This window comes from Protopterus annectens, chromosome 2.part2, assembly GCF_019279795.1.
Source record: "Protopterus annectens isolate FY-2018-M chromosome 2.part2, PAN1.0, whole genome shotgun sequence".
Classification (NCBI taxonomy): Eukaryota; Metazoa; Chordata; order Ceratodontiformes; family Protopteridae; genus Protopterus; species Protopterus annectens.
In genome coordinates this window covers 403,566,542-403,582,181 of record NC_056730.1, presented here as the reverse complement: position 1 = coordinate 403,582,181, position 15,640 = coordinate 403,566,542, and the positions used below count along the sequence as shown (strand labels likewise).

The 15,640-nt window shown below is 42.8% G+C and overlaps 1 protein-coding gene across 1 annotated transcript in view; it reads left to right on the top strand.

The window, feature by feature from the left end:
- Positions 1 to 15,640, top strand: part of MTREX (Mtr4 exosome RNA helicase) — a 1,888,266-nt gene that overhangs the window by 1,440,576 nt on the left and 432,050 nt on the right. Inside the window, exon 22 of the mRNA XM_044063928.1 lies at positions 13,295 to 13,458. Within this exon, the coding sequence (XP_043919863.1) occupies positions 13,295 to 13,458 (164 nt within the window). The remainder of the gene's footprint in view (positions 1 to 13,294; positions 13,459 to 15,640) is intronic.

Sequence of the window (15,640 nt, the reverse complement as noted above, 5' to 3'; positions counted from 1 at the left end):
CAAACTGGAGTTAAAGCTCTCTCCAACCAAGACTGAACTTGACAGTCAAGAGGAGAAGGTAAACACTTTGCACCACAACACACTCCTCACATAGTCTCACTAAATCTACACCACCAAAATCCACACATAGAAACACAAAAACATTCGTGGAGGCTCTCATTAATAATCTGCTTAAGCAGCAGAGACCTCCAAAGCAGAAATGCAAGCAACATCCACCCCCCCCAACGCAACCCAAATGACACACAGCCCGCAGACTCAGTGTGCCACTCAACCACAGCCAATAAGGCAAAACAACGTATCCAACACACTAGTCATAGGTGACTCTATAGTCAGGCACACTGATGTCCCACTCACCAGGCTAAACAAGGAGAAGGTTACTGTCTGATGCCAGGCTCCGCCACATAACCCACACACTCAGGTCACTCCACAACAAGTACAAATATGACTCTGTCATTGTTCATGTTGGTGTGAACGACCTGAGATGCACCTCCCCGGACTACATGAAAAGAGACATGGAAGAGCTGTCCGATCTTGTAGCCCAGGCAGGTATGACCCTAGCCCTGAGTAGCATTCTGCCATCATCCAGAATGATGCCGCATTATAGGACAAAATGATTGACTTCAGCAATTGGCTAAGCTTCTGGTATCATTCTAAAAGGATCCAGTATCTGTCTGCCTGGGATGACATGGTCGACAGACCACGATGCTTGCCAAGAGATGGCCTGCACTTGTCACCCCTGGGATTCCGGATACTGGCTAAGGTTCTTGCCACCCCTATAGTGCCTTTTTAGGCAAGGTTCAAATGACAAATTCACCACCGTAACAGGAACAGGCAAGCAAAAACTGAGGGTGATGCTACTCAATGCTAAAAGTTTAAATCTCAAAATGCACTCACTCGAGGCACTCCTTAAAATGGAGAACATCGATATCTGTGCAGTGACTGAGACCTGGTTCAAGGCTCCAAATAGCATCCCTGCACTACCAGGCTATTACTCATACCACACTTTTCGGCCATGTAACCTGGACCGGAACACTAAAGGCAGAGGTGTGTCCATATTCATTAAGGAAATACACACCCCCAGGCTAGTTGCTCAGCATAATGCAGCCGAGGTTATCCAAGTGCAACTAACTCTGGGCAAAACTGCAATCCAAATTGTAGCTTTCTACAGATCCCCAACCATGCCCCAGGATTCCCACTCCTCTTTTCTTGATGTACTGGAAAATATTAGGGTTCAACCAAACACCCTAATAATGGGCAAGTTCAATTACACCACCATTAACTGGGAAAACTACTCGTGTAGCAACTCCTTCGCTCAACGCTTTCTGGAATTCATAAACTCCAATGCCCTGGATCAACGTATCCACACCCCCACTAGTGGCAACAGTATCCTAGAGCTAGTCATTACCAACATGAGTGACCGCTGTTCCACACCTGAAGTCAACGCCTCATTGGTGCGATCCGACCATAAGCTAATTACCCTAGATATCGACATCCTGCCCCCCACCCCACCCCATTAAGGAAACCATTGTAAAAAATTTCTCCAAAGCCAACTTGCTTCTTAAGACAGAAGTGGCGAACTTCATGACACCCATGCAATGGACAATACAGTTATGACTACTGAATCCTACGCAATTGCACTTTATAAGCACTTACACAAGTGCATGGCTCGTGCTATCCCAAACAGAACCAAGACGCTATCCTCCAAAATAAGGAAGTCAATCTGGTGGTCCCCTGCCATAAACAAACTGTACAACAGAAGGAAGAAACTGTTGCAAAAGAGAGTAAAATCCCATGGGTGGAGGAGCTCCTTTGTCAGCCTCAGTAAGAAGCTGCGATCCCTGATAAAATCCTCCAAAGCTAGATACGAAAACAAAATCGCCACGGATTCTAAAGATAACCACAAAGCATTCTATAGCTATGTCAAGAATCTCACTGGCAACACTCAGATCTGCTCTGAGTTACAGCACAATGGCACTAAATATACAGACCCAACTGATATTGCCAACATCCTGGCAGATAGGCTCAGTGCTAACTTTACCCCCCTCTCACCCCCTAAAGAGCCCATCTCTATACCGGAAGAATGCAAAGTTCCTGTAATCACGGCTGCACAGGTAAAAAAACACACTCTTCAAAGCCAGGAACACAGCATCCATGGGACCAGACAACATCCCAGGCTGCGTTTTACACAAACTACAGATCAAACTGGCACCCCACCTAAGTACCTTGTTCAATCTTAGCCTCACCTCAGGCTTTGTGCCTGATGAATGGAGCTAAGCGACGGTTATCCCACTCCACAAGGGGGGAGCCACCACTGACCCCAGAAACTACAACCCCATTAGCCTGATGAGCCTGGTCTGCAAGGCCATGGAACATATCATCATGGAACTTATAAACAAAGACATTGGTAATCTCCAAACTCTGGACCCCACCCAGTTCGGGTTTGTAAAAGGCAGATCATGTCTCCTAAACCTAAAAGACTTCTTTGAAGCAGTCACCAAAGGCGTAGATGAGGGTAAGGTGGTTCATACAGCCTATCTAGTTATTGCTAAGGCTTTCAACACCATACCCCACTCTGGAATTGTAGATAAACTCACTAAACTAGGTATAAATCCCTATGTCACAAGATGGTTTGCTAACTGACAGAACCCACACTGTGAAAGTAGCAGACTCCAAATCCAACTTCAGACCAGTGACAAGTAGAGTACCACAGGGTTCAGTCCTGGGTGATCTCTTGTTTGGTATCTACTTCTCTGAAGTACAGGCTAACACAGAAGGTCTTTGGCTAACGGAGTTCGCAGATGACTGCAAACTAGGAGCCATAATCAAAACTCCTAACGATGTGGACATCCTACAAAAGGGCCTCACTGAGAGAGATGCCTGGTGTCAAAGCCATGGCCTCAAGCTCAGTGCCAAAAAGTGCACTGTCATCCCCTTTGGTAAAAACTCTGTACCCACGAACTGCAACATAGGTAGTAGTATACTTAACACTGAAAGTGTGATGAGTCCTTGGGACACAGGTGGACAGTAGTCTCTCCTTTGATAATCACATCACCACAGTAGTCAGGAAATCTTTCTACGTGGCACACCTCATCACAAAACGTTTCTCATCCAGAAAAAGAGAGGTAATTGTTCCCCTCTACTCATCACTCATTAGACCCATTGTAGAGTACAGTGCCCCTTTTGGTATGTACCTCACAAGACATCTACAACAACTGGAAAGGCCGCAGAAATACCTCACAAAGAGGATTACCGGCCTCAATCAGATGCCCTACGCAGACAGTCTCAAAAAACTCCAGCTTTACTGCGTCGCATATCGCCTACTCAGAGGTGATCTCTGCCTAACATACAAAGCTGTGTCAAACCTAGAGCTGTTGGACATGCTCCACTTAAAGAAATCCCAATCCCTCTGAGCTACACGCTCTAGGGACCTAAACCTTGTCACCACAATCAACAGAACGTGCCAGAGAGATAGATCCCTGTCCCAGAGACTTCCCATACTCTGGAATAAACTACCTGTCTATATCAAGCAAAGCTCCTCATTAGCACTCTTCAAGAAAAATCTTGATTGGATGGGAAATAGGAAATTCACCCCGGGGATCACTTCTGTGGCTCTGCTCGACAGTGACACAGGAAAATAATTTTCTTGGATGGCAAAAGCCAGGGTACCTTTTTGGCTGGGCTTGTATAGGCCCCAGGGCTGATAGCCTAGTACCTACCTAGGAACCTACGAATACACTTACTCTCCATGGTACTGCTGAAGATAAGGGAAGAAGGGCCAATTGTCATCCCTATAGCCCCAGACTGTCCAAAGCAGCAGCGGTATCCCCTAATCAGTCTCAGCAAGGAGGAACCATGGTTGTCCCAATGAGTCAACCTACTAACACAGAACAAGGATACCATCATACACCCCAACCTTAACACCCTCAAACTGACAGCTTGGATGATATTTTAAATCCCTAGAGGGGAACACTCCCTAACAAACCAATCCTGGCAGGGAACCTAGCACAAGAAAATCTTACTCTGCCAAATGAAAAAGATTTACTGTGTGGTGCAGACAAAAGGGACAGAACTCTTTTCAAGCTGGGATGCTTCTGATCTTCTCATACTTATCAGAACTGTATGACAAATACTAATCTTCCTCCTCTATTAAAATTTACACTTCAGCAATTTCTGCTTATCTGCCCATTCAACTTCCTTTCTCTTCCCATTCTCTCATGAAACTGCTCCATGCGGGGGGGTTATTCTCATTAGATCCCCGAGAAAACCTCATGTTCCCCCTGGGATCTCAGTTTTGTTTTGGTGAAGCTCACCCTTCCACCTTTGCAGAGACATCAAATTCTTGACCTGAAAGACAGCTTTTTTGGTAGCCATTACTTCAGCTTGAAAAGGATATCGGAGCTTCAAGCCCTTCCACCCTGCCAGTCACTGTCTTAGGACCAACCCCTGTTTTATGCCAAAAGTGGTTACAATGATTTCTCTAAAGCAGACCATCCACCTTGCCTACCTTCTTTCCTACATCTCAAAACTATAGGGAAAGAATCCTCCATACATTGGATGTGCATAGGCAACTGTGGTACTGCTTGGACAGAACAAAAAATATTAAGTATGATCAGCTGTGTGCGGCCTTCACCGTAGATCTGAGGGGAAGAAAGTTTCTAAGTAGACTATTCCCAACTGGATCGCCCACTGTGTTTTATTTTGATACAATCACTATGGAAAGAAACCACCAGTGTGTGTGAGGTCACAGTCCACCAGGACTACTGCTGCATCTACAGCTTTCTTAAAGGAGTGGCCACTAAAGACATGTTGGAAGCCGCTACTTGTTCCTCTGTGTATATCCTCACCAAATGTTATCACCTTCTCCAAGTCCAGAGCAGAGTTTGCCATGCAGTCTTGCATGGCACCCTTTCCTCTCCATGGCTTTCCAGCCACCCTCTTAGCATCTTTAGGAGTCATCCCATCAGTTAGCACTGCAACAGTGAGACACAAAGAACATAGTACAGTTGTGTACACTTAACCATAAATGTAGATGTTAGAATGTATTCACTGTTGCTGTATTCCTTGCCTCACTCATTTCCCCCTTGCTTTGTAAGGGTGGAGTGGGCATTCTCATTTCTAGATCCAATTTGCTTCCTCTCCTCTGTTAAGATTAGATTCTGTTTCTTTACACGAGAGTTTCCTGGACTAATGTCCTTGACATTAGGGTCCAGCTAGGGTCTCCTGTCTGTTATAGGTAAGAAAGTACTGAGGTTATGGTGCTGGCTGGTCCCCTTTTAGACATCGGTCAGGGTGTCATGTGGCTTCAGGAGGAGGGGAAAATTCTCTGGTAGTCTGGCTGGCCATGGGCCTCCACAGCAGGAAATCCTATCAGTCAAGACTGCAGCAGTGAATACACTCGAGCATCTTAATTTATGGTAAGTGCACACAACGGTACTTTTCAGAATCAGATCTGAAACTCTAAGGTGAAAGAGGAGGTAGCAGAATGAACTTTCCTATAGCATAGATAATGCATTTTGAATGGTTATAATTGGAAATGCTAATTTCCACAGCTATTCTTCCTGTGTTGCCTGTTTTAGAATTTTTCTTCACTGCTTTTAGCTTGCCTGATGATCAACCTCCTCCTCCTATGAAGCCTGATGGTTGTACAGGAGGAAGATCTAAAATGAAAGAACCCTCCTAAAATCTAGTGCAGTCCTCCCAGTTAGTATGACTATGTGTCTGTTCGGCCCCCTAACCTTTCCTACTCAGGCAGCTTCTGCATATCCCTGATTTTTCCTCTTCCTATACGTTACCAAATTGTGACAGATAAATGTGTGTTAAATGTAATTCAGAAAAGGTACACTTGGCAAATAGAAGTCCCACCCCTTGTTCCATGCAATTCTTACTTGCCCTTTGAACAAAGTATCCCTCTTTCTTTCCGTTATGCATCAGATAATTGCTGAAGGAAGTAATACCATTTCCCACCTGTCAGATGGGTAAAGATTTTTTTTTGGTACCAAAGAAGGAAGGATCCTGGAGGCTTGAGCTGATCCTTTCCTTTCAAAATCTTTGTCAAGATTTCAAGTTCAAAATACTTTCTTTTCATTCCCTTTTACCTCTGAAACCCGTTGTAGCTTTCATGGTAAGGCTAGACTTAAAGGATGCTGTTTGCATTCCCATTTCCAAACTATTAAGACATTTAAGATTTTCTGTGTCTAAATTACATTACCGTTTCTATGTCTTATCCTTTGAGCTTTCCACTGCACCAAGGATATTCTCAAAGTGTCTAGCTATAGTAATTGCTTATTGCAGGCTTCAGGATATTCATTTTTCAGCATATCTGGACAATTGTCTTGGCTTTGTAGGCCCTTTCTCCAGGTGTTGATAGCAACTGTTCACAGTGTCTGTCTTAGTATAGCTTTTCTAAACTGCTTACTAAAATCTTCTCTCTTCCTTTTGCACATAATTGTTTCATTGGCAAGTTTGGTAGATGATCCCCTGGGAAAATCATTTCTCCAGGCAAAATAGAGGTGTTGCAACAGCCCATCCTCAGTTTCTTGTCTCAAAGCCCTGCATCTCCAAGGGGATTTTCTCAGAATATTGTGCTACATTGCATCAGTGATCCTCATGTGTCCCATTTAGCCAGACTTCACATTAGAAAGATCCAACATCAGTTCAGTCTGGACTCTGCATCTTCACCCTTTATCTTTTCAGATCCTTGTTTTGGGATTTGAAAAAAAGGACATACTGTCATTGGATGTCTCCCACTCTGTCTTCTGACTCTCCTCCATTGTGTTGCTACACATGCTTCAGACCTGGTGTGGCGTGCAGTCTTCAAAGTGGTGAAAGTACAAGGTCTGTTGATCTGTCACATCAGACAGCACATAATTAAATCAACTGTAGTGCATAGGACCTCTGCAGGTACACACAGGCAGTACCATAGTGATATGGTGCGTAAATGGGAGTTACCAGATCAAACCCTTTTTAGTGTCTTGCTGTGATAGCCTGCTAGCACCTCTGCTTAAGACTTCAGGTTTTGCTCATTCCATCAGAGCAAAACATGATTGCAGACGAGCTAAAGAGAACTAGCACAGACTTTGGCAAATAAACTTTATCCTGGGGTCTTCCATGAATTGATTCAATTGTGGGGAACACCTCAAGTAGATCTTTTGTCTTCTCTCGGAACTGACAGCTAAAGAAATTCTGCTCCAGGACTCTGTGCAAACAGGTCTGGAAAAATGGGTGGATTCTCAGTCTCATTGGTGATAGTGTTCCTTTGCTTTTCTACCCTTTCCACTGATGTCCAAAGTTCTAAAAATCCATAAGGAATCCAAAATTTGTAATGGTGACTCCCTTTTGGCCAAGGCAGCATTGGTTCTCCCCCTTTTTTTTCCCTTTAGTGTAGACAAGGAAATTTATCACCGACTACCCCACAGACTAATTGTTTATACAAGATGAGTTGTTTAATACATCCCAACCTGAAAACTCTTCAACTCACTGCCTGGATGATAAACATTTGATTCCCTTGTGGCACCAATTTTTTGCTAAGGGCATGCATCTGGTAAAAAAAGGAGATAAACCGCTGCTAGAAAGTTTTTTATATATATATATATATATATATATATATATATATATATATATATATTTATAAATGAAAAATATTTTCTAGTTGGTGCCAGCCGGAGGACCAGAATCCTCTTCAGGCCTGTCTGCCTCTGGTTCTTGTGTGATTTACTGTTGTGGCCTTATTGCTCTCTTAAGGTTCATTTGTGGGCCACTTGTGCTTGTCTGCCCATAGATCTTTCTTTCTAACAATGCTCAAGTTAGAGTTTTTGAAATGAGGTGTTGCATGTGCATCCACCTGGGAAACGGATGGCTCCTTCTTGGGATCTTAACTTAGTGCTTTTAAAGCGTACTCTTTCTCCATTTAATTCTGCTCCTCATTTTGAATTGAGGTTTTTAAGAAGGGTCATTATTTTACTCATTGCTGTGACTTTTGTTAGGCGAGTATCTGAGTTACAAGCACTTATGGTGAGTCAACCATACCTTATTTTTCAAAGGACAGGGCTTTCTTTAAGAAATAATTTTCCTTTTATGCCTTAAGTGGTCTGAGTTTACTTTAAGCAAGACTGTTACTCTGTATTTTTCCTGATTCCAAAAACAAGGGAGAAACTTGGCAGCTGTTTTTCCTTTCCTTTTACTTTTATAGGAGACCGTGTCGAAGCATGCTGTTTCTACATGGCTCTACATGGCTGTCTCATGCTATTGCTTTTTGTTATATTCATCACAATAAGCGACTTCCAGGCAGGGTTAGGACCCATTCCACAAGGGCTTTTGCTTCTTTGATGGCTTTCTGGAAAGGCACATAGCAACAACTTAGTCTTCAGTACATACCTTTATAAATCATTACTAACTGGATTTATTTTCCAGGTGCAGAACATGTTTTGCTTGGACCTTTCTCCATTGGCTACTGGAGTCTTAATTTATGGGCATCCTCCCTTCTTAGTTTCTAAGCTACAGTAATCTGCTCAAATAGCTTTGGGTACTGCAACTGTGATCTCTCTGTTGAATATATAGTGCATTTGTGCAAATAAATTTGATACAACAGTAGATGTTATCACGATTGTAGTAACTGCCCCCTTCTTCCAGCCCCCTTTATTCTACTTGATTTTTTTCCTTTTGTTTTGCCAGGGTGAGGAGGTATATACTCTTTTATATGGAGCTCATTTCATGCTCCTGACAGAGCACATGGAAGTCACCCAAAGCCAGTAGCAAGAGGATACAACCCAAATAGTTTAGGCTACTGCAACGATGATCTATTAGAGCATCTATTGTTAAGGAAAGTTTATTTAAACAGCTTACTTTTCTGTGCTGTTTGTTCATATTTTAATTGCTGTTCCACCATTATTTTCTTGTCTCTTTCAGTAGTTTGTATGCTAGTTACTTCCTCTGAATGCCTAGTTAAAACATCTCTTTCCTGTAGCCTTCTCTTATTTGTGCTTTTGTATTCCAACATAGATCTACGTACCTTGAAAATATCAAGTGTGCATTTGGTCAGTCATTTTTGCTAGGTGTTTTATCCTTCATTGGCCATAAGCATCTATTTTTTCTCATCTCTGCTCCACTATGCTGCTTTGAGTCTCCTGGTTTCACAGTTGCTCTCATTTTTGCTTCACTTTTTCTCTTTATGGCCTTGTGGACATCCTAGACGCTCCAGGCTTTTGTTGTTTTAAACTGTTCTTTACCAAGAGCTTTTTTTTTTTAGCTGCGTACACTCCCACCACTGTCTAGGAATCCCCCTCTGTTTTTCTGTTTACTTAATATTTAGCATTTTTTTTCTGTTATGCATACAGTAGACTCCCTCTTATCTGGCCTCTCTTTAACTAGCCATTAAATTACTGCTGTACCCCTACAAAAGACAGAGAAAAACAACATGTCCGGCTCGTCCTAGCTAAATAGTGACAGACATTTGAGTTTTAGACTTCATATCATCATCATCATCATCTTTTCCCGTTAGGGGTCGCCACAGCAGATCATCTCTTTCCATTTCTTCCTATCATCTCCATCTTGCTCTGTCACACGAACCACCTGCATGTCCTGTCTCACCACGTCCATAAACCTTATCTTAGGCCTTCCTCTTTTCCTCTTACCTGGCAGCTCCATCCTTAGCATCTTTTTCCCAGTATACCCATCATCCCTCCTCAGCACATGTCCAAACCAACGCAATCTCGTCTCTCTTGCTTTGTCTCCAAACTGTCCAACATGAGCTGACCCTCTAATATACCGATTCCTAATCCTATCCATCCTAGTCACACCGAGTGCAAATGTTAACATCTTTAACTCTGCCACATCCAGCTCTGACTCCTGCCTTTTTGTCAGTGCCACTGTCTCCAACCCATATAACATAGCTGGTCTCACTACCCTCTTGTTAGACCTTCCCTTTCACTCTTACTGGTACCCGTCTGTCACAAATCACTCCTGACACTCTTCTCCACCCATTCCACCCTGCCTGTACTCTCTTCTTTACCTCTCTTCCACATTCACCATTACTCTGAACTGTTGATCCCAAGTACTTAAACTCGTCCACCTTTACCAACTCTACTCCCTGCATCCTCACCATTCCTCTACCCTCCCTCTCATTTACACACATATATTCTGTCTTAGCCCTGCTGACCTTCATTCCTCTGCTTTCTAGAGCATATCTCCACCTCCACAGAGTCTCCTCAACCTAATTCCTACTCTCACTACAGATCACAATGTCATCTGCAAACATCATAGTCCACGGGGCCTCCTGTCTGATCTCATCTGTCAACCTGTCCATCACCACTGCAAATAAGAAAGGTCTCAGAGCTGATCCTTGATGTAATCCCACCTCCACCTTAAACAGATCCATCACTTCCACTGCAGTCCTCACCGCTGTTACACTACCCTCGTACATATCCTGTACCACTCTTACTTCTCTGCCACTCCCGACTTCCTCGTACAATACCACAACTCTTCTCTAGGCACCCTGTCATATGCTTTCTCCAAGTCTACAAAGACACAATGCAACTCCTCCTGACCTCTGTATTTCTCCAATAACACTCTCAGAGCAAACATTGCATCTGTAGTGCTCTTTCCTGGCATGAAACCATACTGCTGATCACTAATCATCACCTCCCTTCTTAACCTAGCTTCTACTACTCTTTCCCATAACTTCAAGCTGTGACTGATCAATTTTATCCCTCTGTAGTTACTGCAGCTCTGCACATCACCCTTATTCTTAAAGATAGGTACCAAAACACTTTTCTCCACTCCTCAGGCATCCTCTGACTTTCCAAAATTTCATTAAACAATCTAGTTAAAAATTCCACTGCCATTTCTCCTAAGCACCTCCATGCTTCCATTGGTATGTCATCTGGGCCAACAGCCTTTCCATTCCTCATCCTCTTCATAGCTGTCCTTACTTCCTCCTTGCTAATCTGTTTCACTTCCTGATTCACTATCCCCACGTCATCCAACCTTCTCTCTCTCTCATTCTCTTCATTCATCAGTCTCTCAAAATACTCTTTCCATCTACTCAACACACTCTCCTCTCTTGTGAGTACCTTTCCCTCACTATCCTTTATCACCCTTACTTGCTGCACATCTTTCCCAGCTCTGTCCCTCTATCTAGCCAATCGGTACAGGTTCTTTTCTCCCTCTTTAGTGTCCAATCTCTCATACAACTCTCCATTCGCCTTATCCTTAGCTTTCGCCACCTCTCTTTGCCATGCGCCTCATGTCTACTTTCTTCATCTTTTTGACAATCCCACTTCTTCTTTGCCAGCCTCTTCCTCTGTATACTCTCCTGTACTTCCTCATTCCACTACCAGGTCTCCTTGTCCTCCTTCCTCTGTCCAGATGTCACACCAAGCACCTTTCTAGCAGTCTCCCTTACTAGTTCTGCTGTAGTTACCCAGCTATTTGGTAACTCTCCACTGCCTCCCAGTGCCTGTCTTAACTCTTCCCTAAACTCCACTTCACAATCACCCTTTTTTAACTTCCACCATTTAATCCTTGGAACTGCTTTCACACTCCTCCTCCTCTTCTTGATCACCAGCGTCATTCTACAGACCACCATTCTATGCTGCTTAACTACACTTTCCCCTGCCACCACTTTACAATTTCCAATCTCCTTCAGACTGGCCCTCCTACATAGGATATAATCCACCTGCGTGCATCTTCCTCCACTCTTGTACGTCACCCTATGCTCCTTCCTTTTCTTAAAATATGTATTCACCACAGCCATGTCCATCATTTTCGCAAAATCCACAATCATCTGACCTTCTGCATTCCTCTCCTTAACACCATACCTACCCATCACTTCCTCATCCCCTCTGTTCACTTCACCAACATGCCCATTAAAGTCCGCTCCAATCACCAGTCTCTCACCCTTGGGTACACTCACCACAACTTCATCCAACTCACTCCAAAATTTCTCTTTCTCATCCATCGCACACCCAACTTGTGGAGCATATGCAGTAACAACATTCATCATTACACCATCAATTTCGAGCTTCATAAACATCACTCTGTCAGACACTCTCTTCACATCTAAAACACTATTGGCATAGTGTTCCTTTAGTATAACCCCTACCCCATTTCTCCTGCCATCCACACCATGATAGAACAATTTGAACCGGTTTCCTAAACACCTGGCCTTACTTCCCTTCCATCTGGTCTCTTGCACACACAATATATTAACTTTCCTTCTCTCCATCATATCAGCTAGCTCTCTTCCTATACCAGTCATACTGCCAACATTCAAAGTTCCTACCCTCACTGCTACACTCCTAACCTTCCTCCTCTCTTCCTGCCTTCGGGCATGCCTTTGCCCTCCTCTTCTCCTTCAGCCAACAGTAGCCCAATTTCCGCCAGCACCCTGTTGGCTAACAGTACTGGTGGCGGTGGTTGTTAACCCGGGCCTCGACCGATCCAGTATGAAAATATGAAATTTTTGCGCCATAAGTATTGTGGCAGAATTTTTACGCCAGATGCCCTTCCTGATGCAACCCTCCCCATTTATCCGGGCTTGGGACCGGCACAAAGAAATGCACTGGCTTGTGCATCCCCAGTGACTGGGTTAGTTTTAGACTTCATATACATTAGAAAAATGCATATTAGCACAAATCCTGTTGTTCTAGCTGATTTATAACCTATAAATGCTATTTTGTATGTATTTTTTGATTAACCAGCCATTAGTTTATTGAGCCTAAGGTCTGGTCCCGGTGAGACCAGATAAGAGGGAGTATGTTGTACCTCTTTTCTTCTGCATTCCATGTTTTCTGACAGTCTGGTTGTCTGTTGAAGTTTTCTTTATCATTTTTTTTTCTCTTTTGTACTAGGAAAAATCCATGCAATTACATAAAATAAAACAAACGTTTACCCTTCTAGCTTATACATCTTTCTCACAAATAAAATTTTCCTAGTCACCATCTTTTTTAACTGACATCTGACTTATTTCCTCATCATCACTATTTTAATGTCATGTTTATGGTCTGTTGAGGTTGCATAAATCAATTAGGGTCATTGTATTAGATTTAATGCAGCAGATTCAAGGGTATCTTGAGTTTACATACCTGTTATTTCTTTCCATTTCAGTAGTAAATTTATTTACAGTTTGTTTTTCGTTTAAAGTTGCTGTAACAATAATTAAATTTTGAACAGTACAAAAGTGATTTTCTTTCCAAGTCTGCCAGAAAGCTAAAATTAGGTAATGGAGATGATGCATTTTTTTTTCCTGACAAGTTATGCCACAGCTGTTCTGGTGCAGTAACTGTAAATCTTGTTTAAGATTGCAGCAGAAATCAGAACAGCAAAAAGAGAGCTGAAGAAAGCCCGAACTGTGCTACAGATGGATGAATTGAAGTGTCGAAAGAGAGTTCTTAGAAGGATGGGGTTTGCTACACCATCTGACGTAATAGAGATGAAAGGCCGGGTGGCCTGTGAAATAAGCAGGTAATCTTGTTGTATGTGTACAGAGAATGTTAGTGTTGAAATTTGGCTTTTTTTGTTTAATGTTTGTTGAGCACACAGTTGCCTTTTCATTATTTGTGAGTAACATTTATTAATGCACCCATCTGACCTGTTTAGTAGGCAAAAACAAACATTGATTTATTCATTCTATTCATTGTTCATTCTGTAGTAATTGTCTTGCCTTTTTGCAACTACACTATGATAAAAATGGGTTTTGTAACCACTTACCCCCAAAAACTATAGTAATCTTAATGACGTATTTATTTTTATACATCTTGAAAGAGCTTTGCTATACTCCTGATTATTGACACTGTATAACATTGTATTGCTACTTAATGCCTTGTAATAATCCTGTAACATTGCTTTTTAATGTTAATTTATAATGAAAATGGTATAATATGTTGGAGCTTTTCCCCAGGCCTCCGCTGAAAAGGGGCTCTTCAACTCAGTTGGACAAGCCTGGTCAACACATGTAAAATATTATGTCAGTTTATTTTTTTTTTAAACATTTGTTTACTGGGAAAGTCTGACTTAGAACAAAGCCAGTTTTCAGCGGAGGCCTGGGGAGAAACGCGCTGAATGCAGGTCTTATAACTCGGGGTGCATTAAAAATTAAATTGTTTTGATAGAATAAAAACTTACACATAAATGCTTAAAGTACAATGTACATTGGTATTGTAGACCATTGTACAAAATGAATGCCTAGAGTATTTAATTTTGATTCCTTTTAGACGCCTGTTTCATGATGATGTGCATCAGGTACTAAAGGAAGTAGGAAAACCTGCTAATAGGAAAATATTGGCAACTGGAAAATGTCTAGCCAGTAACCAGGCCCCATTCATGGATTTATGTACCACTGGTGTATGAAATATTTGCGTGAGTTGCTTTCCTCTGGCCTGTCTTAAACTTCCATCAAAGTATCTCTGGTGGCCATTTCAGCATGTATACACATGAATTCTCCCCTTTCTCCTGTTCTGGTAACACAGTTTAAGTGGCTTTTACATCTTAGGCCTCCTAGAAAACAAGTGTCCTCTTCCTGGGATCTTAACTTTGTGCTGGAAAAGTTATGCATCCTCTTACTGAGATCTTAACTTTGTGCTGGAAAAGTTGTGTGTCTCCCTTTGAATCAGATCAGGCAGATTTAAGGTTCATCAAATGGAAGACTGTACTCCTTATTGCTCTGCCATCTGCAAGAAGAGTATCAGAGTTCTATCATGGTCGATGAATATGATCTGCGTCTTGGTCTGGCATCGGTTGCTGTCGCCGCTTCCCTGACGTCAGTGCCCCAGGGGTATAAAAGATGCAGCCAACGCCATTTTCTTCAGTCTTCCTTGCCGCGCGGTGCCCGAAGCAAAAGCATTTCACAAGTACTGGTCAGCCGACTCCTGAGCGTTTCAAAATCAAATTTCAGATCCAAAGTCTTCATTAAAGCTAACTACCCCGTTGGGGAAGCTTTCTTCTTGCTCCAGACCGATGTCAGAAAAAGTTAACAATTGTATTACTTGTGAGAAGCAAATGCCTCATAAGGATTTTCATTCTTACTGTATTCCTTTCCTAGGCCCAGATCACGACGTTGCTAGCTGTCGGTTTTGTGCTAGATTTAACTAACGCACTATTAAGCGTCTGTACGATTTTGACTTTCATTACTTTGGCCGAAGGTTTAATTATATAATGCCGTCTGAACAGCCGGCGACCGGAGTTTATAAAAAGCGCAAGGAAAAGGACAGGCATCCAAGGTCCAAAACTGATGACGAGGCTCCCGCTAGGCCAGTCGCTGGTTCTCAGTGAGGCGCTTTTGCAGCCCCTGACGCTCACTACCTCAGAGCCACATGCCGCTACTGACTCCCACGTGGAGCCGACTAGGCCTCTGGATACTTGAGGTATTGGACCCTCGGAAACTATTCCCTCAAATGGGTCCGGAGCCGCTGAGCAGGCATCGGCTTCTGAGGGTGTTTTCAGACCTACACAATTATATGTCAAGCCTACCTCAGCTTCAAAGGCAAAGACTAAAACAGCTCTAAAGACAAAGAAACAAGTACAGTATTCTCCTGGACAGACTTCCATGCCTAAGAAACAGATGCTTAAAATGGCCGAAGACCTAATTACTTTGATCAGGGGTTCCCATCCCCCTCCTGATAAGGGGCCTAGGCAAGAGACAGAATAT